This window comes from Macrotis lagotis, chromosome 1 (assembly GCF_037893015.1).
Source record: "Macrotis lagotis isolate mMagLag1 chromosome 1, bilby.v1.9.chrom.fasta, whole genome shotgun sequence".
NCBI lineage: Eukaryota > Metazoa > Chordata > Mammalia > Peramelemorphia > Peramelidae > Macrotis > Macrotis lagotis.
In genome coordinates this window covers 310,415,530-310,442,662 of record NC_133658.1, presented here as the reverse complement: position 1 = coordinate 310,442,662, position 27,133 = coordinate 310,415,530, and the positions used below count along the sequence as shown (strand labels likewise).

General features: G+C 36.9%; 1 protein-coding gene across 8 annotated transcripts in view; it reads right to left on the bottom strand.

The window, feature by feature from the left end:
- Positions 1-459: 459 nt before the first annotated feature.
- ABCC12 (ATP binding cassette subfamily C member 12) overlaps positions 460-27,133 on the bottom strand; it is a 105,718-nt gene continuing 79,044 nt past the window's right edge. For 6 of the 8 annotated variants that reach the window (XM_074211405.1, XM_074211404.1, XM_074211407.1 and 3 more), the window contains 7 exons: positions 9,405-9,494; positions 9,087-9,276; positions 8,525-8,684; positions 3,423-3,501; positions 2,616-2,729; positions 1,545-1,709; positions 460-1,440 (listed from right to left, as the gene is read on the bottom strand). In XM_074211405.1, the coding sequence (XP_074067506.1) occupies positions 1,354-1,440; positions 1,545-1,709; positions 2,616-2,729; positions 3,423-3,501; positions 8,525-8,684; positions 9,087-9,276; positions 9,405-9,494 (885 nt within the window). In that variant the 3' untranslated portion in view covers positions 460-1,353. Of the gene's footprint in view, positions 1,441-1,544; positions 1,710-2,615; positions 2,730-3,422; positions 3,502-8,524; positions 8,685-9,086; positions 9,277-9,404; positions 9,495-27,133 lie in introns of those variants that run through there. The other 2 variants (XM_074211406.1, XM_074211408.1) reach the window with 2 other exon arrangements.

The window sequence follows — 27,133 nt, the reverse complement described above, 5'->3', positions numbered from 1 at the left end:
AACTTGTAACCTCTTTAATCTGAACTGCATTAATGTTTTGACCTCAAAATCAAGACTAAAAACCAAGGGAGAAAGCTGTTCCCTGTGCAGTGGACCATTTAAAGGTACATTATGTCCTTTCACCTTGAAGATTCAGAACTTGGAGGAGAGGCATTTTCCTTGGCATGAGCTGCATTTGAATTGAGTCTCCTCTACTTTGTCATTTTCAGCTTTGATTGAACTTGGTGTAAATCTTTTGCTGCTGAAAACACTCCCTTCTGTATTCAATACAATAAGATAAAAGTTTGATGTAGCTAAGAGGAAAATCTTTAAGACATCAATTAATGTAATAAGTAACATTGTCACCATAGCATAACCATGTGTGAGAAACTATTGTTAACTATCAGTAGGCTGTTCAAACAAAAAAAATAAGCTGTCACTGATAAATATTGCAAAAACATTTTATATTTACTATTTCTTTTTAAATGTCACAATGAATTAGAACTGGTCACTTTCTGATCCACTTGGAGGGCATTTTTAGTGTATCTGTCACAGCTGCAAGGAACCTTGAAGTCATAAAGAAAATTCTTTATTAGGAAAACTTGAGTAAGTTATTGAATAATGGAGAAATCAGTGTGATTCCATAAGAGGAAATGGTACAAAAGTTCGATTATTGTCAGGAAAATAATTGTGAAGCAACATTTTGAAATAGTTTAATTCTCTACTGCATTTTAATGTCCAAATAAAGAAGATATAAAAATATCAATTATATATAAACTCCAACATTTTTGTTTTCCAGGTTATTCTGACTAATAGAGTACACAGGATGATTTTATTTCTAACACTGTAATCAGACTTTCATGCTACAGGTCCATGTAGTTATTGTATGCTACACAGTCAAGAGAAAAGTGAATTAGAGCTTAAATAGAACAGTCTTTTCCTCTGATGTAAGGAAACCTGTAAAAGTCCTCTATCTAGACACTTCCCCAATCTGTTTTCTGTTAGCAGTACTTCTGTTTTCAGGAAATAAAATTGAATTAGTAGGAATATAGAGTTGGAATTTTAGTAGATGAAGGGCTAGCTACTGTCTACTAGCTCTGTCTGCTTCTTTTCATGGTCCAGTACCAACTTCAAACCCAACATGATGTAAGGAGACATTGGCTGTACTTGGAGAGCCAGGTGGTTTTCATCCCTGCACAATCAGTCATGTGGGGCTGAGTGCTTTCTGCAGATCAACCCCTATTCCCATAAAAGTTACAATGAAAGAGGCATTCCTGGACACTGGACTTTTGAATTGACTTAATTTCCTTCTCATTTCACACATTGTCCTTCTCTATCATCACATGATGGGGACCCACAGGATGCTCTTTACTGTCAGGCTTCTTTTTCTGCAGCTAATAATGTTGCAAATGCAGAATCTGGTTTCTCAGCAAGAACCTCTGGCAAGTCAAATTCAACCACCTGAAAATCAGAACAAGGACCAAAATATTAGAAAAAATCTCTTAACATGAAGCCATAAACTAATATTGTTTCTGGTAAGTGAATCAAGATGGGACTTTCTTTACCTTCCCACTATCCATGACCAGGACTCGATCACAATTTATGACTGTGTTTAAACGATGGGCAATGGTTAAAACAGTGCAGCCCTTGAAGGCTTCTTTAATGGTACTCTGAACTAAGGCATCTGTTTTAGAATCCATCGAAGCAGTGGCTTCATCGAGGAGAACTATCTGTTGAAGAAAGATAGATTCTAAAATTATTCTATACCAACTTAGAGTTCTGGAAGGAAATGGCCAGTGTTTTTGTTCAAATGATTCTTGGGGGGAATTATGCAATATTTCAAATCATTTAATTTCCTTTTAAAATATCTTATTCTGACCATAGAAATGATATATTGGTATCAACACAATACTATTATTTAATATGTCTTTATCAATGACTAGGTGACATGAAGTAGTGGAAAGAACACTGGACTTGGAGTCAGGAAACTTGGATTCAAATCCCAGTTCTGCTATGGGCAAGTTACTTCATCATCTCTCTGAACCTCAATATCCTAGTCTGTAAAATGGTAATGATGATGTTGATAATACTTGTCCTGTATCTTTTATAGGATTATTTTGATGAACAAGGATTTAATAGACATGAAAGTGCTTTGTAAACCTATAGTGCTATAGAAATGTCCATTTTTATCACAGAAATGCTGGGGTAGGTTGGAAAAAAAGTCTTTGAAAGTAATAGTAATATTTTCCGTTGTCAGTAACAGGTGACCAGGTTCCTGAGAAAAATCTAGAATTATGAATTCCTCACACCCTAAATTTCTCATAACATCTTTGAACAATATTTACTGGGCCTCCCAACTCTTCAGAAGCAGAACTACAACCTGAACTACTTGGAAGAATAGAAAAGACATATAAGCTGGGCTCCTGAGAGGAGGTACAGGAGAAGATGGTGCCTTTGTCCATTTATCCCACCCACATACCCACAAAAACCTTGTTTCAGAAGCCTATGCTCCATTTTAAAGTGTTCCATTTGTTCTGTCTCTGCTAAAAGCAAACAGACTGCTATAACTCCTCTCTAGCATCCCTGTTAGAAATATCCAAAATATGGCTAATCAATTTTCCATACTATTTTCTTACTTTTGAATTACGAAGAAGTGCTCTTGCCATACAAAGCAGTTGCCGTTCCCCTACTGAGAAGTTTTCTCCATTTACTGTGACTTCTGCTTGTAATTTCTCTGGGAGCTTCATTATCTATAAAACATGGTAAATCGTCACATTTACAATAATGATCTATACAATTGTCATTGCTGGTGTTTATTGATTGCCACCCCTACTGCATTCATCAGTATGTTTTATTTTACTGAACATTCAGAAGAAGATACCAAACAACAGTTATTTAAATATTTCAAACATGCATAAGAAAAATGACCAGGGTGTAACTAGACATTCATAATTCAAATGTATTATGTGATCCAAATGCCCCAATTCAAAGAACTAATCTGAAGTTCTGGAGAACTTATACACCACTAGAAATAATTTTCAGTGGCTGTGCTAGGATAGAGGGTCAGGAAGCTTCCTTTCTCTGGTTAGCAGAGAAAGACTATCATCATTCCATTTGAATAGCTCATTTATGTAAAAATGGTTGCTCCAGAAATAATTCTGATTCGCAAAAGCAAGTGTCCAATGGAAATGCCAATCTTGTAGTTAAGAAAATACCTCTGAGAAGCAAAGATCCCTGATGTGGCCGCACACCTGCTGCCTCCAGTCTGAACCACTAAAACTAGCTGTATTCCCTTAGACATTTCAGTCTCTGCAGATTATACTGAATTAGCTAACTATAGTGAAAGCAAGAAAATCAGCACAATCTTGGGCTGGATATCTGTGGAGCCAGGGAGAGGTAATATAATTATCAGTAAAAAAAAATGCTATAGCCTGGAAACATACTGTATCTTTCATGAAAGTTCTCTCCAGGATCTGCCAGAGTTCTTCATCTGTGTGACTTTTGAAAGGATCCAAATTAAATCTAATAAAATAAGAGAAAACTTATTGTGCTACAGTGAAGGGATGGTCAATTAGTTTATTTTATAAATATATTTAATTGTGATTCTTTACATTTTGGAAACAGAAAATAAGTGAATGTATAATATTTTATCAATATTAGATTAATTAGCTTCTCACAATGCTATACTGATGCACCTCAATGAAGCAATAAAGCACACATCTTAAAGGCTCTTTGATAAATTCCAGAATTAAGACAGTTGGAAACAACCCTAGGATTCATCTAGTCATGCTTCTATTCAAATACTAAAATAATCCTCTCTACTTCATTTTATTACAGTGAAAAATATGCTAAGTCTGGAGTTATACATTTTGGGTCAAATCCTGCCTCTGATACTTTCTACTTGGTAGGATATTGAATAAGTTGTTTAATTTCACAGTTTACTCATCGATAAAATAAAGAGATTGGAATAGATTGATCTCTGAGGTCCCTTTTTTCTCTGTAGATGTATGTGTGATCCATTTAGCCTCTGCTTAAATACCTCTGAAGACAAGACACTCACTGCCTCATATGACAGTTCATTCCATTGCTGACAACTCTGATTTATAGACTTCTCCCTCAAGTTTGATTCCTTATATCTTACAATTGTTTTTTTAACAAGGAAATGGGGTTAAGTGACTTGCCCAAGGTCACACAGCTAGGTAATTATTGTGTCTGAGTTCAGATTTGAACTCAGGTCCTCCTGGCTCCAGGGCTGGTGCTGTATTCACTGCACCACCTAGCTACCCCATATCTTGCAATTCTTGATTCTATTTCTGGTATCCAGAGAGATACTTCTTAATCCCATTGTGTTTTCTAAATGATAGCTCTTCATGTATTTAAAGATAATTAATATAACCTTTTTCAAATCCAGCATCAGTTCCTTCAATCTTTCCTCATTTTTCATGGTTTCCAGTCCCTTCATCCCAATCATCTTCTGAATGTGTCCCAATTGATCTCAAAGCTGAAGAAAGTTCTTTAGTATTTTTACCAGAAGAGAATGCACGGACTTAATACCTCCCTTGTACTGGATGTTGGGATTTTTTAAATTTCTTATTTGCTGTCATCTTGCTCTTGATTCATAGTAATCACCCACCCACCCATACATACACACACACACACACCCATTCAGATCTTTTCCTCAGTGAATTATCACCTAACAGAAAAGAAGTCAACCTAGAAGCAAGAAGGATTCAAGTTAGAATTCTGCCTCTGACCTGGATAATCAGGGACAAGTAAATGAAGCTCTCTAGTATTTGGTTTTCTCATTTGCAAAGTGGGGGTAATGATTCCTTTGACAATTACTTTATGAGGTTTTTGAGAGGAAGAAATGAGGAATATATATATAAAATATGCATATATATAATACTTTGAAAACCTTTAAAGTTAGTCACTTTAAAGATAGTAACATCTATCTTATATTTCTTTATATGAACCCTTCATTCCAATCTGTCAAGGCCTTTTTTAGATCCCAGTCCTATCTGTTAGTATATTAGTTGTCTTTCACAAATTGATGGCATCTATAAATTTGATAAGTATGCTATTTATTCTGTCTTGTAAGTTATTGACAAAAATATTGAACAGAACACAAGCCAAGGAGAGTTCCCTGTAGCATTCTACTAGGACTTCTTTTTAATCCCCTCAAAGATCTCATTTGGGGGCCAGTTATTTGACCATTTATTAATTCTCCTAACTATCTATTATCAATCATATCTTCCTATCTTGTTTTTGCTTTAATGAGAAATTGTGATATATGTTTTGCTAAAATCTGGATATCCTGTCCAAGCCATTTTTGTAACCTTCCAGTCTAGTACTTTTGTCAAAAATAAATGTGGGGGGCAGCTAGGTGGCTCAATGAATAGAGCACTGACCCTGGAGTCAGAAGGTCCTGAGTTCAAATCCAGACTCAAACACTTAATAATTGCTTAGCTGTGTGACCTTAACTCCATTGCCTTCCCCCCAAAAAAATCCTAAAAAAATGTGGAGGCATGATCTCTGTAATCATAGTAGTTCACTGTTAACTAATGTTTCAGTTACAAAGTACTTTATATATAATTTGTGACATTACATGAATCTTTGGGTGACTGATGAATTACTAAATTAATTCAATCAGTCAACAAATATTTAACAAGCCCTTGGAATGCATTAGCATCTTATTGCAGAATTCAGACTTAAGTTGACCAAGAAGAGAAAACCATCAGACCACATAGGTATGACCTAAACAACATACCTTATGAATATGAAGTAGAGATGACGAATTGATTTAAGATATTAAATCTGGTCGATAGTGCCTCAAGAACTATAGAAAAAGGTTCTCAATATTGTGCAGGAGGTAGCAACAAAGAAAAAGAAGAGCAAGAAAGCAAAATGATTGTCTGATGAGGAAAGAAGGAAAGTGAAAAGGAAAGGATAAAGGGAAAGATATGCTCAACTGGTGGGGTGGCTAAGAGGCACAATGAATAGAGCACTAGTCCTGGAGTCAGGAGTACCTGAGTTCAAATCCAGCCTCAGACACTTTACCTAGTTGTGTGGCCTTGGGCAAGCCACTTAACCCCATTTGCCTTGCAAAAAAAAACAAAAAACAAAAAAAACAAAGACATGCTCAACTGAATGCAGAATCCCAGAGAATAGCAAGGAGACATAAGGTTTTTCTCAAATGAGCAGTGCAAAAATATAGGGAAAACTGTTAGAGTGAGAAAGAAAAGAGATCTTTTCAAAAAAATGAAAGATCTTGGGTACGTTTCATGAAAAAATGGTAAGAATTTCACAGAAATAGAAGAGATTAAGATGAAGTAGCAAGAATATACAAAATATTAGAGGTGGCTAGGTGCCTCAATGGATAGAGCACTGGCCCTGGAGTCAGGAGTACCTGAGTTCAAATCCAGTCTCAAACACTTAATAATTACCTAGCTGTGTGGCCTTGGGCAAGCCACTTAACCCTGTTTGCCTTGCAAAACCCTAAAAAAAAGAATATACAAAATATTATCAATAACCAAGATAGTATAGTTATTGATCTAGAACCAGACATCCTGGAAATTAAAGACAAGTGGGCTTTAGGAAGCATTGTTAACAATGTTAGTGGAAGTGATGGAATTCCAGCTGAGCTGTTTAAAACACTAAAGGATAATCTTGTTAAAATGCTACAAAATATACCAGTAAATTTGGGAAACAAAACATTGAACACAGGATGACCAAATCCTAAAGAGGGACAATGCCAAGGAATGTTCAAATTACTGAACAATTGTGCTCAGCAAGGTTATGCTTTAGATTCTGCAGACTAGATTTCAGCAACTGATGAACTGAAAATTACAAGAAAAGGGTTGTTTTCGAAGAGACAGAAGAACTGGTGACCAAATTGCCAAACTAGCTGGATTATGGAGAAAGTAAAGAATTTCCTGAAAAGCTTGTGGTTTTTTTTTTTACTAACTACTCTAAAGTGCTTGACTGTGTGGATCACAGCAGAACCTTTATTCAGGTCAAGAGACAGCTGTTAGAATATGTAACAACTGATTAGTTTATGATTGGAAAAGGGGATCAACAAGGCTGTATTTTGTCACTTTAACTTCTATGCAAAGTACATCATAGCAATGTGCAGGCTGACTGAAATTAAGGATACTGCGAGAACTATCAATAAACTCAAGATGTTACCACTGCTAGCAGAAAAAGAAATTAAGAAGCCTCTTGATGAAAGTGAAAGACAGGAGTTTAAAAATTGGCTTGAAGCCTAACATAAAGAAAAACAAAAACAAGTACCACAAATCCTTGGCAACTGATCTCTTTACTTTCTGGCAAATAGAGGGAAAAGAAATGGAAGCAATGTCAGATTTTATATTCTTCACCTTAAAGATCACTGCAAATGATGACAGCAACAAAAATACTTGCTCCTTGGCAGGAATGAAAATCTGAACAGCATATTGAAAAGTAGAAATATCACCTTGCCAATAAAGATCTGTATAGGAAAAGCTATGACTTTTTCAGAAGCAATTTATGATTGTGAGAGTTGGACTATAAGAAAAGCTGACCACCACAGAACTGATACTTTCAAACTATGGTTCTGAAGAAGACTTTTGAGGATCCTTTGGAACAACAAGGAGATCAAATTAGTCAAGACTTAAAGAAATACATTCAGATTTTTTTTTACTATAGAAGTTCAAATATTGAAACCGAGCTGAAATACTTGGGCCACATAATAATAAGATATGTACCTTGGAAAAGACCCTGATGTAAAGGGAAAGAGGATAGAATGATAAGATAGTATCATGAAAATAACAAACATGAACTTGGTCAAACTTTAAGAAATAGACATGATCAAAAAACTGGACAGCAACATACCTGGTCATTATGCTAAACACCAAGGATACAACAAAAGCCCGCTTCTTCCCCCCTCCCCCCCCCAAAAATGACATAGCCCTCTCTCAAAGACAATATATTCTAATGGAGGCAACATATAAATACCTAGTTATGTATACAGATCATGGGTGATGTGTAAAAGGAAAGCATTGCTTCATTCAGTCAAAGTAATCCTGTGTCAGGTTCATTCCAATACAATTCAGCTTATTACTATTCCAGTATATTAAATGGTACCTGAAGTAAGCTTTAAAAAAATTAATGAACTCTCAAGGAGGTCAGCTTCTTATCCCTGGGAGTGAATTATTTGCTAGTAGTGATTGTTAAGTAGTAATTATAGTAACCATATTGGTCAAAACAGTTTTGCCTCTTTTATTTCACCTTAATGTTAGGATGAGTGTGATACAGTGGGGCAAGTATAATGATTGTGCTTGCTAGATCAACTGTCTGCAGTGTCTGGCTGACTGTTCAGTTCATAGGAATTGGTCTTTCTTAGCAAATCCTGCCACACTTACCAGTGGGAAGCATGCCACCAGAGTAGTGATTCCTCTCAGACTGTATCACCCTACACTGGGGGAAGGTGGGGTCTGATAAGTTTCTGGCCAGTCTGGTTTCACTATCTGAAAATATGAACATGCAATGATAAAAAAAAAACAACTACCTTACTGTACCTACAAACAGGACAGGATCCTGGGGTATCACAGAGAGCTTGGTTCTAAGATCTTCCAAATCAATAGTGCAGATGTCAACATCATCAATAAAAATTGTGCCAGCAGTTGGCTCTACTAGTCGAAACAAGGCCATTCCTAATGAAGATTTTCCTGGGGAAGAAAAATCGTTACAAAACAGATAGCTTAGATTTCCATCATATCTGAACATTTAAGGAAGGGAATTGGTTTTTAAAATGGAGTCATAGTATAGCAATAGGGACAGAAATCAATTATATGCATGAGAAAACGAGTAGGCAGGTATTAAGTCTATAATGTATAGGAGAGGAGAAAATATATATAGAAACATACATGTGATAATAACCTTGGACAGTGGTGTATGTATGTGTGTGTTGGTATTTCATATGTTTGTATGTGTATATATATGCATACATATTACATATACATGTATATAAATAGATCTCCAACATACCCACCACTGTCCATCATTATAGCGGTGACCCAGCCAATCTCAAGTGTATAGACAGGAAGTAAACAAAACCGTGATTATCTCACCAGAACCAGTCCTTCCAACAATACCAACAGACTGTCCACTTTGGATATTCAGATTTAATCCATTGAGAACAAGAGGGGTATTTTCCCTGTATTTCATTTGGTAATTTTTGAATGTGATTTCCCCTCGGTTTGGCCAGTCTTTGGGACAACTCCTTGATTTGAAGGGGTCAGAAGATTCAGGAATGCAGGTCTAGGATGCAAAATAATTAACCAACTAGTAAACACTGAACAAAAATGCAAATGATCTGAGTGCAATGCATTCCTGCAAATGTTAAAATGTTGTCTCACTTTTGAGCACTCATTAGAATAATTTCTTACCGAGATATATTCCCTTAGTAGTTCCACAGAGGTAAATTTGGCTTGTGTCTCTGTACCTGTTCTTACACAGACTTGTAGGAGTCCACTTAACTATTGAAAGGGACAAATTGTCACAATTAGCAAAGTGACTTTGGTCACTTTTTTAGGACAAAAAAAGTAATATTACTATCACTATACTTCTGAGAAGTCAAAATATTGAAAACTACATTTTCAGATAAACTCCTAGGAGTTTAAGATATTCTTGTTGTGATGTTTTTCCTTTGTATCTAGAAATTAGTGATAATTACATTTTTTTTCCACTGGCACTCTGGATGACTGGAATCATCTCACTCCACCACCATTTGATCACACACAGCTTCCTTCATTCCAGTTCTCTGGAACAGTGAGGAGGAACTGTTCTGTGAGCCCATGCTGGGTATCATCTCCTTATTCCCACCTGGTGGTGTGCTGCTCCACTGAATCCCACCTGAATTAAATCTGTGTCCTCTGAGACTATTACAGTCAGTAGAAAGGACTTTATAATTTAAGTCAACCCCTCCATATTTTACATACAAAACAGAGGCTTAGAAAAATAAGGTAATTTGTCCAAGATCCAATAGTAATTTAGTGATAAGGCCAGGGCTATGTTTCAGATTTCTGACTCCTAGTTCACAAAATCATCCTCTCCCCCACTCTACTTCCTTCCAACTAGTGAATGACTCTGGACTTCTTCCTGATACCTGACCTTGAAGAATGTGACCCTCTTCTACTCCAGACAGTTTGGTGCATTTCATTATAGGAAGAGAAATTAGTAAATTCTGATATTTAAATTTATGTCTTTTAAAAATATCCCTAGAAGGCAACAGGAGATGCTCTAGGCAGCTCATTCATTTTACACAAGTAAACTAATAATGAAAGAAATCAGAACTAATAGTTTTTAATGGCATTTTCATCCTGTTTTTCATTGATCTTTGGACTGAAGCAGCAGCATAAATGTGGCTTAGAGGAAGCTGAATACAGTAAGATAATCAGGCACTCAGCTGTCCACATTGAAGTTGAAATCTCCAGGCCAGGGTTTTTTAAAAAAATGACAAAGTACAGAGCATATGTGATTTCAATGAAAAATTGTGCTGCAACAAGAAAGATGTTGCAGGACTATAAAATGAGTAAATGCCCTAATTTTTTTAAAAAAGATGAATAATAAAGGTCTTTAGGTAATTGATATATCCAGGTCTATGTTACTTTAGTACCTTTTGGATATCTTGAACTTAATATTCCATAGGAATTACAAGCTCAACATAAGTAAACAGAACTTATTATCTATGTCCCCCCACTGTTACCATTACTCTACCTTCTGTTAAACTTCCCTTTTCCTGTTGAAAACACCACCATCCTTCTGGTCTCTTAGAGTAAGTAAGTAAGAGCAAGACAGACTTATTTATCTTCTAAGGCTTACCACCCTTGACTCATCACTTACCCCACATAGCCAGTCCAATGCCACATCTTTTCTTCCTCCATAATAGCTATTGTATATATTCCCTTCTTTCAACTGTTTCCACCACAATTTTAGATCTAGCTCTCATCACTTCTCACCTAGATCACTGCACTATCCTAACTGGTCTTCCTATCTCAAGTCTCTTTTCACTCCAATCCATCTGCCACTCAACCACCAAGTTGGTTTTTATAAAGGATGGGTCTGTTGACTCCCTTTCTCAATTAAGTTCCAATGGCCCCCTTTTGGCTCCAGGATCAAGTATAACCTCCTTTGTTTGACATTGAACACTCCTGATAACGTGGTCCTTTCTAATCTTTTCAGGCTTCTTACTCTTTATTCCTTCATTCGTGTTTCATGATCTAGCAATATGCCCTACTAGTGGTTCTTCAATCCTAGAACTATTGCCTCTTGTGTCTTTGCACTGGCCATCTCCCACACCTGAAATGTTCTATCCCTTTATCTCTACTTGCTTCTCTGGCTTTGAAGACTCAGTCAGCTTTTGAAGACTCAACTCCCAGATTTCTTTCCATCTACTCTGTCATATATCTTTTATTTACCTTGTTATTTATGTCTTGTTTCCCCTTTACAGCTATAAATCTATGATCTTATGATGATTTCCTTTAAAAAATCCTAAGGAGACTTAGCTGAATAGGACAAAAATTACCTAACACACCATGCAGGAACTGACTTAAGAGCTCTCAAAGCAAGTTTAACTGTGTAGCCCAACATTATGCAGTAAGTAGGACAAAGCCTTTCAGGGCGAATGAAGTCTCAAAATCAGTGTAGAGCAACCTATTACAAGTGCTAAATAAACACAGTAAGCACCTTGCACATGGCGCTCCATCTTGACCTACAGTATTCTTTGTGAAGACGATTTGCCATAAGCGAGGTTGACTGTGCATACTGTGCTAACAGTTGGGAATAAAAGTTTTTTAAAAAAATAAGACAGCTCCCACTCTTAAGCAGCTCACAAGACAACACAAATGAGCAAATGAAAAGTTTCAAGTACAAGTGAGATGGGAAGATCCCATTGTCCTTCTTAATGTCCACTGAAAAAATCATATCAGTTTCTGATATTGAACCAGGTTGAACAGTTGGACATTTGTGTTATGAGAATGTAGTGTAATAATGACTACATTTTTCAGTTCCTCATGTTTGGTCCATTAATTCACAGTTAGGGCTTGAGATAATTTAGTCCATTTCTTCCTAAACAAGAAAGTGTTCTAATTCTTGACATTTATTACTTTTTTCTTGCATTTCCTAACCATCCTTAATCCTCTTCAACTCTAGACTGGCTTATATTCTAAGCAGCAAGAAGATTTTACCCATCCAAGGTCTTTTGTCTATCCTCATTTCCCCTAGCATTCTAATACAGTTTGAGAGTGTTGACTTCTATATTAGCAATATAGTAGGATAGTACACTAGCCTCATTCTGCTTCAACTCTTTTTCTGTATTTCTTTCATTTCTTCCTTCTCCCTCTGACAGTCCTTAACTTGCTGTTCTTTTCCCCCAATGCTTTCTCCTTCATAGAAGGCATTCACTTCTTTTATTTCCAACTATGGCTTCTAACTTGACTTAAGCTGTGTTTTCTTCCCTATTACATTCAGCAAATATTCATTAAGCAGCTTTTGGGTGCAAAGTGCAGAGTCTAGGGAGGAAATGTAAATGAAACATTAAACACAGATCCTTACTAAGATACATATGAATTCATAATAATCTATAACACAGAAGAATATTTTTAAAATCTTTTTAATAAATTGGAAAATATCAAGAAATACTATTTTTCCCTAAAGTCCTTTCCAGGACTTCCCAGGCAGAGCCAAGATGCAACCTAGCATGGTCCCTATACTATGTTAAATGAAACCTCAACAAAGGTACAGGTCCCATGAAAAAAAAAAGATGGAAACAAGTTTTTAGTTGTAGACATTGTGGAGGATCATCAGTGAAGGTCTTTCTCTTTGGGGGAAAGGGGAAATAAGGCCCAGTTAGGCAAGAGAACAGGAAAGCCAGTGTAAGGCCTCCAACCACAGTACAGCCTAGGTCCCAGCAGTTGGACAGCAGCCCAGGTCTCAGCCCAGCTAGATAGCAGGCCAACAGGGAGGGTCCCATCCCCAAAGTCTGAACCCCCAGAATACTGGGGCAACAGATTGGACTAGGTTAGGAATGAACCACTGCATGGCAGAGTATGAGCATAAAGAAGGAAAGAAACCTCTGCATAGGCAAAGCTTGGTATCCAAGGAGCATATCTCAACAATCAAAATGAGCAAAAAAGAAAACCAAAAAAGCGCTAACCAGAGAAAGCTATTATTCAGATGGAGATGATAAAAATGCCATCTCAGAAGAAAAGGCAGAGACAAAATACCTACATGGGAAGGCTCAAAGGAGTCTGAACTGGTACTTAAAACCAACCCTATAGAACTTAAAAAAAATGTTTAAAAACCAAAGAAGAAAGAAGAAAAATAGAAAAAAGAAATGATAACCATGCAGGAAAATTATGAAAAATTGACCAAAGAAATCTACTCCTTTAAAAGTAAAACCACCTGGAAAAAGAATGAAACTCATCTAAAACTCAAACTGACCAAATGGAAAAGGAACACAGCTTTTAGCAAAAAGTAAAATTAACCACTTGGAAAAGGAAACACAAAAACTAACTGAAGAAAATAAAACTAAAAATTAAAACTAGACAAATAGAAACTAATGAATTTGAGACACCAAGATTCCATCAAAGAAAAGCAAAAGGCTTTAAAAAATGAAGAAAACATACAATACCTTTTAGGAGAAACAAACGACCTGGAAAATAGAACCAGGAGAGATAATTTACAAATTGGTGGGCTACTAATCAAAAAGAGATCCTGGAAGATATCTTTCAGGAAATTATCATGGAAAACTGTCCCAATATACTAGATCAAGAAGACAAAATAGTTCTTCAAAGAATACACAGAATACTTCCAGAAAGAGACCCCCAGGATTAAAACTTCAAGGACTTTAGAATTCTCAAATGAAAGAGAAAATACAGCAAGCAGCCAAAAAATGCAATCTAAATACAAGGGAAGCATAATCAAAATTACACAGGACTTATCTGCTTCAACATTAAAGGATTAAAGGACCATAAAAATGTAAACAAGAAAGGTGGAAAGAAACAAATGTCAAAAACATTAAGTTGTACACAACCCTACAAGGGTTGGAATTACACTTGGAATTCTTGAAAATGGTATTTCTCTTAGATAGGTAAAAGATTGAATATAGTTGAAGGAAATATACTAAAAGGATATAAGTGCAGTTGGTTCTTATACTTAGTTATCAAAGAAGAACAAAATGACATCACTATATTTGGAACAAATTACAGTGTGTCTGACTGTGGTTGAACAGACCATTTTGAGCTCAGAATGCTCTACCACAGATCAGGCACAAATAGTCAGATAAACACCCTAAACTTATGTATCGCATGTATCCATTGAGCTACTTTAATTCTTCCTTACTCATAGGGCTCATATGAGAGTACCCTATGCTGGGTGGTCCAGTACCAGTGACTGCCATGCCTTACAATCATTTCTAAAGTTCTTAAAAGAGAATTTTTCTGGGTGTCCCAGTCCTGAGAGTACTTAGAGGTTCTTACATAATTAAATCAGAAATGACCTTACTATACTAGATCCCTAGAGGTTTGTACAATAGGGGCAGAAGGTGGGAGTGTTACTTAGAGGGACTGGACAAAAAGAGATTAGGAGTAATCTTCTCTTAATCCTTAATTTAGTTTTAATAGCATGGTTGGAGGGTTAAAGGGATAGAGTATACTTTGATTGGAGAAGAGTTGTAGGGCTATGGTTGAAATACCATAGAGAAGGAGAATACACTGGAGGAAATAGACAGGGAAACATCTTGAAGAGATTTTACTTTGCTTGACATTTTGGCTATAATTGGAAGGAGTTTTTTGGGGGGGTAGTAAGAAATGGTTAAAATAAAATGATTTTGCTTTGCATAATGCTTTGGCTGATTAGGATGTTGTGTACATAGAGGGTACTTGAAAAGGAGGTAAGGTGTAAGTGATTATCATTTGATGTGATTCATGACTCTTTAGAAGTGAATTTCTGATTAGACAGAAGAGGGAAAGGTATTAGTACTTATAAGGCAATGCTGCTTATCAATCAAACAATCAACCAACCTACCTTTGAGAATAGTACTTCTATCAGGTCAGATAAAAGAAATTTATTTTGACAAAGAGGATTTAAGAGCAAGACAGGGTTAAAACAATTAAAAATATAAAAAGAAGGACTTTACTGGGAAAAGGCTAAGCATTAGTGGGTAAATAACACCAGGTGAAGAAGCACAATGACCTCTTATACTAGAGGGAAAGAAGGAAGGGTATAAATACTGAGTAAATCCTACAATTGTAAAGGAAGGTGGCTTAACTATACCACCTCTATTGATTTGACCTAGAGAGGGAATAACATATAGTCCCAATTGGGTTTAAAAATCTATTCTATTGGGGCCAGCAAGGTGGCACAGTGGATAAAGCACTGGCCCTGAAGTCAGGAGGACCTGAGTTCAAATTTGGTCTCAGACAATAATTACCTCACTTGGGCAAGTCACTTTAACCCCATTACCTTATATAATTTTTTAAAGGCACCATAGGAAATGAAGACACTAAATAAATATTCACCTAGTGGTATAGTATCCAAATTCTTAGAGGAGAAACTGAATTACAAGACAGATAGGCTTAAAACTCCCACTCTCAGAATTAGATCACTCTAACCACAAAAGAAACAAGAAGAAAGTTAAAAAGGTGAATAAAATCTTAAAATACTTAGATATGATAGATCTTTGGAGAAAACTGAATGGGGTAGAAGAGAATATGCCTTTTTCTCTGCAATACATAACACCTATACCAAAATTTATCATGTACTATGGAATAAAAGCCTTACAATAAAATGCAGAAAGGTAGAAATAATAAATGCATATTTTCCAGATCATGATGCAATAAAAATTGCATGTAATAAAGAAACATGGAAAGATAAAACAAAAATTAATTGAAAACAAATAATTTTTAAAGAAATCATAGAAATAAACCATCATTTCATCCAAGAAAATAACAATGAGACATCATACCAAAATAAAAAGGAAGCAGCCAAAGCAGTTTTTTTTTAGTTTTTTTGCAAGGTAAATGGGGTTAAGTGGCTTGCCCAAGGCCACACAGCTAGGTAATTATTAAGTGTCTGAAACCGGATTTGAACCCAGGTACTCCTGACTCCAGGGCCTGTGCTTTATCCACTGTGCCACCTAGCTGCCCCCAAAGCAGTTTTTAAAAGAAAATTTAACTCTAAATGTTTATATGAATAAAAATGAGGAAAAGGAGATCAATAAATTGGGTGTGCAACTAAAAAACTAGAAAAAGAACAAATTAAAGATCCCCAATTAAATATCAAATTAGAAATTCTAAAAATCAAAGGAGAAACTAATAAAATTGAAAGCAAGAAAAACCCATTGATCTAATAAATAAAACTAAGAGTTGGTTTTATGAAAAAAAAGTTAAACATAGAATAATGCCAAATTACCAGTATCAAAAATGAAAACAGTGAACTCACCATCAGTGAGAAAGAGATTTTGCCCAACTGTATGTCAATAAATTTGATAACTTAAATGAAATTAATATTTACAAAAATTCAAACTACCCAGATTAACTGAAGAGGAAATAAAATATTTAAATAACCTCATTTCAGAAAAAGGAAATGAAGAAACCATCAATAAATTCCCTAAGGGGGCAGCTAGGTGGTGTAGTGGATAAAGCACTTGCCCTAGACTCAGGAGTACCTGGGTTCAAATCCAGTCTCAGACACTTAATAATTACCTAGCTGTGTGGCCCTGGGCAAGCCACTTAACCCCACTGCCTTGAAAAAAGCTAAAATAATAATAATAAATAAATAAATAAACAAATTCCCTAAGAAAAAAATCTCCAGGCAGGTTCAGGTGGACTTGCAAATGAATTCTACCAAATATTTAATTCCAATTCTACATAATTTAAAAAAAAAAGAAGGAACTCTGCCAAACTCCTTTTTTGACACTAATATGGTGTTAATACCTAAACCAGGAAGAGTCATATCAAGCAAAAAAAATTATGGATCAATATCCCTAATGAACATTGATGCAAAAAATCTTCTATCAGGGTAGCTAGGTGGGTAGAGCACAGGCTCCTGGAGTCAGAAGGACCTAAGTTCAATTCCGGCCTCAGACACTTAGAAATTACCTAGTTGTGTGGCCTTGGGCAAACTGCTTAACCCCATTGCCCTGCAAAAACCTAAAAGAAAAAGTCTTTTATAAAATTTTAACAAAGAATTTATAGCAAGTTATTACTAGGAGAATACACCATGATCAAGTAGGATCTTTACCAAGTATGCAATGATGGTTCAGTTTAGAAAAACACTCAATAAAATTGAATATATCTATTACAAAATCAAGGAAAAAATATATGATTATTTCAGTAGATACTGAAAAAGTATGACAAAATACATCTATTTCTATCAAAAGCTCTAGAAAGTAGGAATAAATAAATAAAGTTTTCCTTAAAATAATAAGCAGTATGTATCTAAAAACCATTAACAAGTAATATTATATAATGGGATAAACAATGAGTATTTCCAATAAAATCAGGAGGATATCCATTATTGCATAGGATTCATTATAGTATCAGAATTGGCAATGAGGAAGCAAAACTTTCACTTTATGCAGATTGTATACTTAGAGAACCTTAAAAAAATTATCTAAAAACTACTTGAAACAACAACAACTTAAGCAAAGTAGCAGGATATAAAATAAACCTACATAAATGATTAGCATTTCTGTATGTGAACAACAAAGCCCAAGGGCAAGAGATGAAAGAGTAATTTCATTTAAAGTAGACAATGTAAAATACTTGGGAATCTACCTGCCAAGGACAAGCCCCAGAAACTGTATGAACACAATTATAAAATACTTTTCACATGAACTCAGATCTAGACAATTGGAAAAACATCAATTGCTCATGGTTAACTCAAGGTAATATAATAAAAATGACAATTCTATCCAAATTAATTTACTTATTTAGTGCCATACCAATCAAACTGCCAAATAACTTTTACTGAACTAGAATTCATCTGGAGCAACAAAAGATCAAAAATATCAAGGAAACTGATGAAAAATAACTGTGAAGGAAAGTGGCTTAACTATACCAGAGCGAAAACTGTACTGTATATGGGCAGTCATCAAAACTGCCCGGTATTGGTTAAGAAATAGAGTAATGAGATGGAGCCAAGATGGTGGCAGGAGAAGAGGCTCTCCTAGGTGCCCTATCCAAAATATTTCAAAAATCTTAAAATTATGACTGTAACTTAATTTCTGAGAGGCAGGACCCACAGAAAGATCCAGTGAGGCAATTCTCCAGCCCAAGGTAACCTGGAAAATAGTGGAAAAAATGCTGTTCCATGGGGTTAGAGAGGTGGACCTGCCAGAGTGAAGAAACCTCAACTCCCAGAAACAGCCCCAGGGTACCTGGGAGCCCTGGCTCCCAGCAGCAAAAGCAGTTTCCTGACCTGTGCCCCAGGGAGTATAAAGCACAGCTTTGAAGATCAGCAGGGAGACCTCTGCCAGAATGTGAAGCCCAGGCCATCAGTGCAGTTGCAGCAGTCAGTGCACCCAGATACAGGAAACAGAAGCCCAGGAGCCAGTAAGCAGGAGCCTCCAAGTTGCTGCACCCTAAATGCTCAGCCCTCCCAAGGCAAGGGAGTAGAGGAGGGAGGCTTCCAAGGTCTGTCCTCTGTCCCTGGAACAGGACTCTGTGGCTCTGACTACATTCAGATCCTGATTGCAGTCTAGGCCTCCCATAGAACAAGGACACCACCCCACCCCACCCCACCCCCCAACCCCATGACAGAGGGTTGAGCTTGTGATCATTCACAGACAAGAAGAGCAGTCAAAGCCTCACACACTGAGGTCCCTGTGGAGGTGTCCCAATAAAACTCAAAAGCTCAGGAAGCACCCCAAAACCAGGCACATGCTGGGGAAAATGAGTAAACAGAGGGGGGAAAAAGAAACCTGACACATTGACAAATACTTTGTCTGTGATTCCCAAGGAGGATTAAAATACTCAATCTGAAGATGAGGAAGTCCAAGTTTCTGCATCTAAAGATTCCAAGAAAAATGAAAGTTGGGTTCAGGCTATGACAGAGCTCAAAAAAGATTTTGAAAATCAAGTGAGGGCAATAGAAGAAAAATTGGGAAAAGCAATGAGAGAGATGCAAGAAAAACATGAAAATGAAGTCAGCAGCTTAGTCAAAGAGATCCAAAAAAATGCTGAAGAAAATAACCTATTAAAAACCAGTTTAGGTCAAATGGATAAAACAGTTCAAAAAGTCATTGAGGAGAAGAATGCTTTAAAAAGCAGAATTGGCCAGATGGAAAAGGAGATAAGAAAGCTCTCTGAGGAAAACAAATCCTTGAGATGTATAATGGAGCTAAACAAAGCTGATGACTTTATGAGAAGTCAAGATACAACACCAAAAGAATGAAAAATTAGAAGAAAATGTGAAACATCTCATTGAAAAAAAACTGATCTGGAAAACAGATTCAGGAAAGATAATTTTAAAATTATTGAGATACCTGAAAGTCATGATCAGGAAAAAAGCCTTGACCTCATGTTTAAAGAATTCCTACAGGAAAATTGCCCTGATATCCTAGAAGCAGAGGGCAAAAATAGAAATTGAGAGAATCTACCAATCTCCCCTGGAAAGAGATCCAAAAAAACACAACCCCCAGAAATATTATAGCCAAGTTCCAGAACTCCCAAGTCAGAGAGAAAATATTACAAGCAGCCAGAAGTATACAATTCAAATATTGTGGAGCGGTTGAGGACTTCCGGCCAAGATGGCGGAGAGAAGACAGGCACAGTTCTAAAGTCTCCTGTTCTCTTCCCCATCTATCACATGAAACAAACCTCTTAAAAGAAATCCAAACCAGGAAACCCAGAAAGAAAAGCCAGGAGAGGACAATCTACCTCAGGATTTGTCTCCCGTAGCAGCCTTGGCTGAGTACTGGCAGGTGAGTCTGAGCTCCCAGGGAAGATCTGCCAGACCAACAGCTGAATCGGAACCGGGAGTCTGAGGGTCCGAGAGCCGGACCTGCTGGATTAGCGGTGGGGCTGGATGAAGGGGGCTTGAGTCCGCAGGGAAGCAGAGGCACTGGTGTTGGTGCTGTCCCCCTGGAGCTTGGGGAAGGGGCTGCGGGGAGAGGTCTGGTGCAGGAGAGCTGCAGACACCATCCCTGGGCTCCTCTGGTCTGAGAAACTCTGAGCCCACACCTCCATTGCACTGAGGCCTCCTCCCAAACAAATGCAAATTATTTCTGCCTCAGGCCCAGGTGTGTGAGCAAAAGAACCAACCCAGCTGAGGAATCACCTCAGGCCAGGGTAAAGCCCACCATTGATTGAAGGCAAAAGAATTCAATAGCTCCAATTCCCTCCCTCAAGCAAAGGGAGAAGGCCTCACAACCAAGGTCACAGACACCCCAGAGAGGGCAACCAGCACCTCCTACTGGCCAGGCAGAGAAACTGCATTCAGTAAAGCCTTTAGAGATCCCAAGCCCAGGTGAACCAGCCCCACCCAACTCAAGGTCTTAGCATAATGAAGAAGGGTCAGTGGAAAGATGGATCCATAGAAAAATTCCTGGAAGTGAAAGACCCCAACCCAGAGAGACCTGGAACATCTGAGGAGAATACAATCTGGTCTCCAGCACTTAAAGACTTCCTTGAAGAAATAAGGAAGGAGTTTAAAAATCAACTGGAAAATTTGGGGGAGACAATTAATACCTTGCAACAAGAAAATAAAACCTTAGAAAGTAGAATTGGACAATTACAAAATGAGAACAATTCTCTCAGATCCTCAAATGAGCAAATGCAAAAAGAAATTAATTCTCTCAAAACCTCAACTGGTCAAATGGAAAGCTCTTTCAAAAGTAGAATTGACCAATTAGAAAAGGTTAATGAAGAAAACTCCTCCCCCCAAAAAATAATGGAGTCTACAGAAACTAATGACTTCACGAGACAGCAAGAGTCAGTTAAACAAAATCAAAAAATAGAAAAAAATAGAAGCAAATGTGAAATACCTCATCAACAAAACCACTGACCTCGAGAATAGATCGAGGTGAAACCTGAAAATTATAGGACTTCCTGAAAACATTGAAGAGAAAAAAAGCCTGGACTTAATATTACAGGATCTAGTGATGTAAAACTGCCCTGACATCATGGAATCAGAGGGCAAAGTAGTTATTGAAAAAGTACATCGATCCCCACCAGAAAAAGATCCTAAAAGGAAAACACCAAGTAATGTTGTGGCCAAACTTCAGAACTATCAGATAAAAGAGAAAATCCTGCAAGCAGCCAAGAAAGAAACAATTTAAATATCAAGGAGCCACAGTAAGGATCACGCAGGACCTGGCTGCATCAACTTTAAGGGATCGAAGGGTCTGGAATGAGATATTTCGAAGAGCACGGGAGCTTGGAATGCAGCCAAGAATCTACTTTCCTGCAAAGCTGAGCCTTCTCTTCCAGGGAAAAAGATGGACATTTAATGAAATGGAAGAATTCCAAAAATTTCCGATGAAAAGACCAGAGCTAAACAGAAAATTTGGATATCAAACAGGAGGTTCAAGAGACACATGAAAAGGTAAAAAAAAAAGGGGGGGACAGTAAAAGGAAAAAAATGCAATCCAGCAAGTTGAAACTGGCTATATCCCAGCATGTGGGGGGGGGGGTAGAGACTCTCATAAATCCTGAGAAATGTAACTCTAACAGAGAGAATATACCTAGCCAGAAATGATGGACATCCATGACCTATCCATGAGACTGCTATCTAATGGGATATAACTGACTTTAACTCCCCCGGGGAGAAAGACTCTAATAACTCTCAGGAATTTGGACTCTATTCAACAGAATATACTGAACTAGAAGGGACAGACACTCAGAATTTTCTATGACTTAGATAGAATGATCTAAAAATAAAATACACTACCTCCCTAAAAAGGGGGTGAGGAAAGAGACGGGAGGAGGGAGGGGATTGAATGGGACAAATCTCATTACACTAAGAGGTACAAAAAACTTATGGTAATAGAGGGGAAGAAGGGAGTAGAGGAGAAACACCTGAATCTTCTTCTCATCAGACTTGGCTTAAAGTCAACCTACACATACTCAGTTAACTTATAAAACATCTAACCTTTCAAGAAGTAAAAGGGGAAAAGGGGAGGAGGGGGACAGAGAAAGGGAAGGGGAGTGGAGGAAATAAGGGGAAATAACAAAAGGAAGGGAAGGGAACAGGGAAAGGGGAAAGAAAGGGGAGGGTGTGATATAGGAGGGAAAACACACTGAAGGGGGTGGTATTCAAAAACAAAACACTGGGGAATATGGATAAAGGGGGGAAAGGGGGAAAAATACAAACAAAGGGAAGATAGCACAGAGGGCAATAAAGAATTAGTAATCATAACCTTGAATGTGAATGTGATGAACTCTCCCTTAAAACGTAAGCAAATAGCAGAGTGGATTAAAAACCAGAATCCTACAATATGCTGCTTACAAGAAACTCATTTGAAGCAGAGAGATACATATAGAGTAAAGGTAAAAGGTTGGAGCAAAATATATTTTGCTTCAGCTGAAATAAAAAAAGCAGGGGTAGCAATCCTTATCTCAGACAAAGCAGCAGCAAAAATAGATAGCGTTAAAAGAGATAAGGAAGGAAACTTTATCCTTCTAAAAGGTACCATAGACAATAAAGTCATTTCAATATTGAATATATATGCACCCAGTGAGACAGCACCCAAATTCTTAGAGGAGAAGCTTAAAGAATTACAGGAAGACATAGACAGCAAAACTCTACTAGTAGGAGACCTCAACCTCCCACGATCAGATCTAGATAAATCAAATCATAAAACAAACAAGAAAGAAATTAGGGAGGTAAATAGATTGTTAGAAAAATTAGATATGGTAGACTTATGGAGGAAACTGAATGGGGATAGGAAGGAATATACCTTTTTCTCTGCAGTACATGGAATTTATACAAAAATTGACCATGTCCTAGGACATAAAAACCTAATGATCAACTGCAGAAAGGCAGAAATAGTGAATACATCTTTCTCAGATCACAATGCAATAAAAGTCATATGCAATACTGGGCCAATGAAATATAGACCCAGAGCAAATTGGAAACTGAATAACCTCAAACTGTGGTATATGTATGTCATGGAACACTATTGTTCTATTAGAAACCAGGAGGGATGGGATTTCAGGGAAACCTGGAGGGATTTGCATGAACTGATGCTGAGTGAGATGAGCAGAACCAGAAAAACACTGTACACCCTAACAGCAACATGGGAGTGATGTTCAACCTTGAAGGACTTGCTCATTCCATCAGCGCAACAATTGGGAACAATTTTTGGCTGTCTGCAAAGGAGAGTACCATCTGTATCCAGATAAGGAGCTGTGGAGTATGAACAAAGTACAAGGACTATTCCCTTTAATTCAGAAAAAAAAAACCCAGATGTCTTATGATTTGATCTGGTTACCTCTGAGAATTCTGTTCTCTTTAAGGATATGATTTCTCTCTCATCACACCCAATTTGGATCGAGGTACAACATGGAAACAAAGTAAAGACTGATGGAGTGCTATCTGTGGGGTGGGGGTGGGGGGAGGGAAGCAAGATTGGGGGGAAACTGTAAAACTCAAATAATATCTTTAATAAAAATTTAAAAAAATATATTGTGGAGCTGTGGTCAGGATCACATAGGACTTTGCAGCAACCACATTAAGGGCTCATGGGGCTTGGAATATAATATTCCAGAAGGCAAAAGAGCTTGGAATGCAACTGAGAATCAACTCCCCAGCAAAACTGAACATCCTCTTCCAGGGGAAAAAAGATGGACTTTCAGTGAAACAGGAAAATTTCACATATTCCAGTTAAAATGACCAGAGCTGAACAGAAAGTTTGACCTTCAAGTACAGGACTCAGGTGAAGCATAGAGAGTGGAGGAGAAGGGTAAATTATGAGGGACTTAATGATGATGAACTGCATATATTACTGCATAGAAAAATGACACTGATAATACTCATATGAACTTTCTCATTTAATAGAGCAAGTAGAAGGAGCTTTTATAGATGAAGCACAGGAGAACTGAATTTGAAGATATGTATTAATATTTAATATATTGTAAAAATGGAGTCAATGGCTAAAAGGGAAATGTACTGGGAGTAAGAGAAAGGAGAGGTGGAATTGGCTAAGATATTTCAAATACAAGATATATTTTTTTACAATGAGCTTTTTCAATGATATGGAAGGGGAGAAGGTGAGGAGGAATGAGAGAACTTTCACTCTCATCAGAAATGGCTCAGAGAGGACACAGCATACATACTCAACAGGCTATAGACATCTAGAGTAAAAAGGAGAGAAGGGGAACAGGGGGAAGGGGGGGGTATGGGTGATAGAGGAGAAGGTGATTGTAGGAGAGAATAGTCAGATATAAACACACTTTCTTTTTTACTTTTTTGCAAGGTGCTGGGATTGGATGACCTGTCTAAGACTATGGGGCCGGGTGGTTGCTGAGTCTCTGGGGTGGTATGTGGGCCGGTGATCCAGGTGTCCTACAGCACATTTTAGAAGAGGGACAGAGTGAAAGGAAAGAGAAAAATTAATATATGGTAGTGGCGAGGAATGGATGGAGGTAATTACAATCAGCAACAGCAAATGTGGAAAAATAGGGAAGTAACTTCTGTAATGGACTTATGATAAAGAGTGTGATCCACCCAAGACAAAGATGATGGTATCTAAACACAGACTGAAACACATTTTTTCTCTTTCTTTTGTAGTTTTTCTCATGGGGTTCTATATTTTTGTGGGGGAGGGGTGTTGTGTTTGCTCTTGAACAGGAATATTTTAGTGCCTTCTGTGGGGGGTAGGGGGAGGGAAGCAAAAATAAGGGTAAATTTGTAAAACTCAAAATAAATAAAATCTTTCATTAAAAAAAGAAATAGAGTAATGGACAAGTGGAATAGAACAGGAACAAAACAAATAGTTTTAAATGACTATAGTAATCTATTGTTTTGACAAATCAAAAGCTTCTGTGATAGGAATGCACTATTCAACAAAAATTGTACAGAAAACTGGAAAACAGTATGGCAAAAACTAAGCATAGAGCCACATCTCCCCTATACCAAAATAAGCTAAAAATGGGTACAAAATTTAGACATAAAGGGTGGGCCAGTTAACAGATCAAGCCTATCTCACAGATCTATGAAAAGGGGAGACATTTATGACCAAAGAAGAAATAGAGTACATTATAAATTGCAAAATGGATGATTTTTGTTTATTAAATTAAAAAACTTTTGCACTAATAAAACCAATGCTGCCAAGAAAGGAAACAAAGCTGGGAAACAATTTTCATAACTAGGGGCTCTGATAAAAGTCTCATTTCTAAAACATATAGAGAATTGAATCAGATTTATTAGGTTATGAGTCATTCCCCAATTGATAAATGGTCAAAAGATATGAACAGACCATTTTCAAATGAAATTAAATCTATATATAATCATATGAAAAAATGCTCCAAATCCTTACTCATTAGAGAAATGCAAATTAAAACAACTATGAGGTACCACCTCACATCTATCAGATTGCCTAAGATGACAAAAAAGGGAAAATAATGTTGAAGAAGTTGCAGGAGGCTTGGGACATTAATACATTGTTAGTGAAGTTGTGGACTAATCCAACCAACCATTCTGGAGAGCAATATGGAACTATGCCCAAAGAGCAATAAAATTAATAATACCCTTTGACCCAGTAGTATCAATACTGACCCTATACCCAGAAGAAATGATTTTTAAAATGGGAAAAGTCCTACATGTTCCAAAATATTTTAGCAATGGCAAAGAATTGGAAATTGAGGGAATGCCCATCGATTGGGTAATGGCTGAACGAGTTATGGTATATGAATGTTAAAGAGTACTATTGTTCTTTAAGAAACCATGCATAGTCATACCCTAAAGAAGCATGGAAAGAATTACATGAATTGATGCTGAGTGAAGGGAACAGAACCAAGAGAACATTTCACACATTAACAACAACATTGTGAGTTGATCAACTTTGATGGATTCGGTTCCTCTCAGCAGTTCAGAGAGCTAGGACAACCCTGGGAGACCTATTATAGACAATCTTATTCACATCCAGATGAAGAAATTAAACAAAAAAAAGCACTTCAAAATATGAATGAACACTACATTCACTTTATAAAAATTTCTCTTTTGTTTTTCATTCTTATCCCATGGTTTTCTTTCTTTTCCCTAGGTCCTAATTCCTCAAACATAAAATGACTAATATGTAAACATGCGAAATACAAGTGTACTTATGCAATATACATTAGACTGCACCACGTGGAGAGGGAGGTGGGAAGGGAAGGTAGAAGAAAATTATGTAACTTTTAAATATGCATAGAGATGAATGTCGAAAAACTCTGAAAAGATTTTTTAAAAACCCTTTCCAGACATTTGGGGGGAAATCCCCTTGGAAAAATAGATAAGATTAAGAACAAAAAACTTTTCTTGGTGAAATCTGCTAAAGACCAATAACTAGTCATGTACGTATTATGATCTCTCCCCATTCTTACTGAGAAAAGAATAAGATAATGACAGAAAGGAGGAAATTCCTTTATTTAGCTCCAGGAATGAAGGGAATGGTTTAGAAGGAAATGAAATGGCAGCTTACTCAATAACTTCTGAAATGTTAACTCAGAATTGTGTTGTTACATAATGATTTCCTTGGTCTAGGATACCAATGCTACCTGAAATATACTTGGGACAGAAAGTAATCGATCCATCTTCAACTCCTCTAACAAATTTCCTCAAGAATGTACTCATCTCAGATTGTCTTTATTTCAAGCTTAAATCACTTCTCTGCAATTTTACCCATTTTCTTAATTCTCTCAACAAATACTTAAGTAAATCCATGATCTCATGAATTTTGACTTGACTCTTGCTTACCTATCCTGTATAGCAGAGGTGTCATGTATGTGCTTAAATCAGATTAAAATGTCATTGGGAAAATATAACAAAATAAAGTCAGCAACCCCACAGGGATGTATTTCTATAGGAATGTGACACCACTGCTGTAATGTACCACACTTGCACATTTGTCAAAAGCTCACCTTGGAAATTTCTCCAAACATTTTGGGGGGCCTTTTCTTTCATCATTGTCCAT